The sequence below is a fragment of the Trachymyrmex cornetzi genome, unplaced genomic scaffold (genome assembly GCF_001594075.2).
Source record: "Trachymyrmex cornetzi isolate Tcor2-1 unplaced genomic scaffold, Tcor1.1 C3878484, whole genome shotgun sequence".
Taxonomy (NCBI): domain Eukaryota; kingdom Metazoa; phylum Arthropoda; class Insecta; order Hymenoptera; family Formicidae; genus Trachymyrmex; species Trachymyrmex cornetzi.
The window spans coordinates 1-1,180 of NW_017295020.1; the positions used below are offsets into that span (position 1 = coordinate 1).

Sequence of the window (1,180 nt, forward strand, 5' to 3'; positions counted from 1 at the left end):
AGCTTTTAGGCAAAACCGATATGTCTGCGCCGGTGTCAATTAAGTAGTGCAGATTTGACTTACGATCGCGAAGGAACAGGCGATTTGGTTTGGTGCCGTCCGACAACGCCTGTAGATGCGGCGGCTGCGCTAGTTTTCCGGTTTCTTTGCCGATTCATAATTGCAAGGCTGCTGACATTTCTTAGCCTTGGTATCGAATTGTCGATGGTACCAGCAAATTGAATTTTCACCTTGACTACGTTCGGAGGATCCTAACCTACTGCTAGGTTTTCTTGATTGTCGTGAGTGAGATCTTCGTCGTGAACGTTGTCCACGTAATTCTCTGGCTAATGCATCAATACGCCTATTTAAATCATCTATGGGATTGCTAGAGATCGCTTGGGCTGCATTGGAGGAAGCTATGGCGTTAATTGTAGGTTTGGTAATCTCGTATATTCTATCGGCTTGAGAAGCTAATATGGATAAATCTGTGACTTCGCTAATTGCTAAGACTGATCTTACATTCTCGGGCAATTGTTCAAGGAATAAGGTGCGCAAGACTGAATCATTACATTGTCCGCCAGCCAGGTTTCTGAGTCGCTGCAAAAAGTTAGACGGTTTATCGTCGCCGAGCTCGTTACCGCGAATAAGTTTTCTCAATTTAGATTCGCCGGTTTCATCGAAAGAACGTATGATTCGATCTTTAAGAGCTTGATATTTTCCAGTTGGTGGAGGGTTAGCAATAATGTCCGACACGAAAGGTAGTGCTGTATTATCCAGATGCAAGACAATATACCTGTATTTTGTATCGTCATAAGTGATACGAGAAATGCTGAATGCAGCTTCTGCCTGTGCGAACCATAACGCTGGATTTTCTTTCCAAAATGGCGGGATTTTAGCGTACGTTGTTGCGCCGATGCCAGTTGGCGGGAGAAATACTTCGGCAGGCGTTGGTTCTTGTAGATTGCTGGCTGTGTCGCCTGATGCTTGGAAGTTGATGAGAGATGAAACATTTGATGATTCAGCACCTGCTTTTGTGGGTGTATGCTCGGTAGGCATGGTTGGATGATTTTAGCTGCAGATGCTCGTGTTCCGATGCAAGATCTCCAAGGAATTACCGATCACGTCGGGGTCACCAATTGTGGGAACTGGTAATGTGTTCCGACAAACAACTAATGCTGTATTTATAATTACAAACTGA

At 44.6% G+C, this 1,180-nt stretch overlaps 1 protein-coding gene across 1 annotated transcript; it reads right to left on the minus strand.

Annotated features, from left to right (window-relative positions):
- Positions 1 to 129: 129 nt before the first annotated feature.
- LOC108757329 (uncharacterized) lies at positions 130 to 1,038 on the minus strand. Its single transcript, XM_018508767.1, has one exon. The coding sequence runs from the start codon at positions 1,036 to 1,038 to the stop codon at positions 130 to 132; it is 909 nt and encodes a 302-aa protein (XP_018364269.1).
- Positions 1,039 to 1,180: the final 142 nt, after the last annotated feature.

What these genes read in the sequence shown, in the direction of transcription:
- LOC108757329 (XM_018508767.1), bottom strand. Translation starts at nt 1,038, where the DNA reads ATGCCTACCGAGCATACACCCACAAAAGCAGGTGCTGAATCATCAAAT.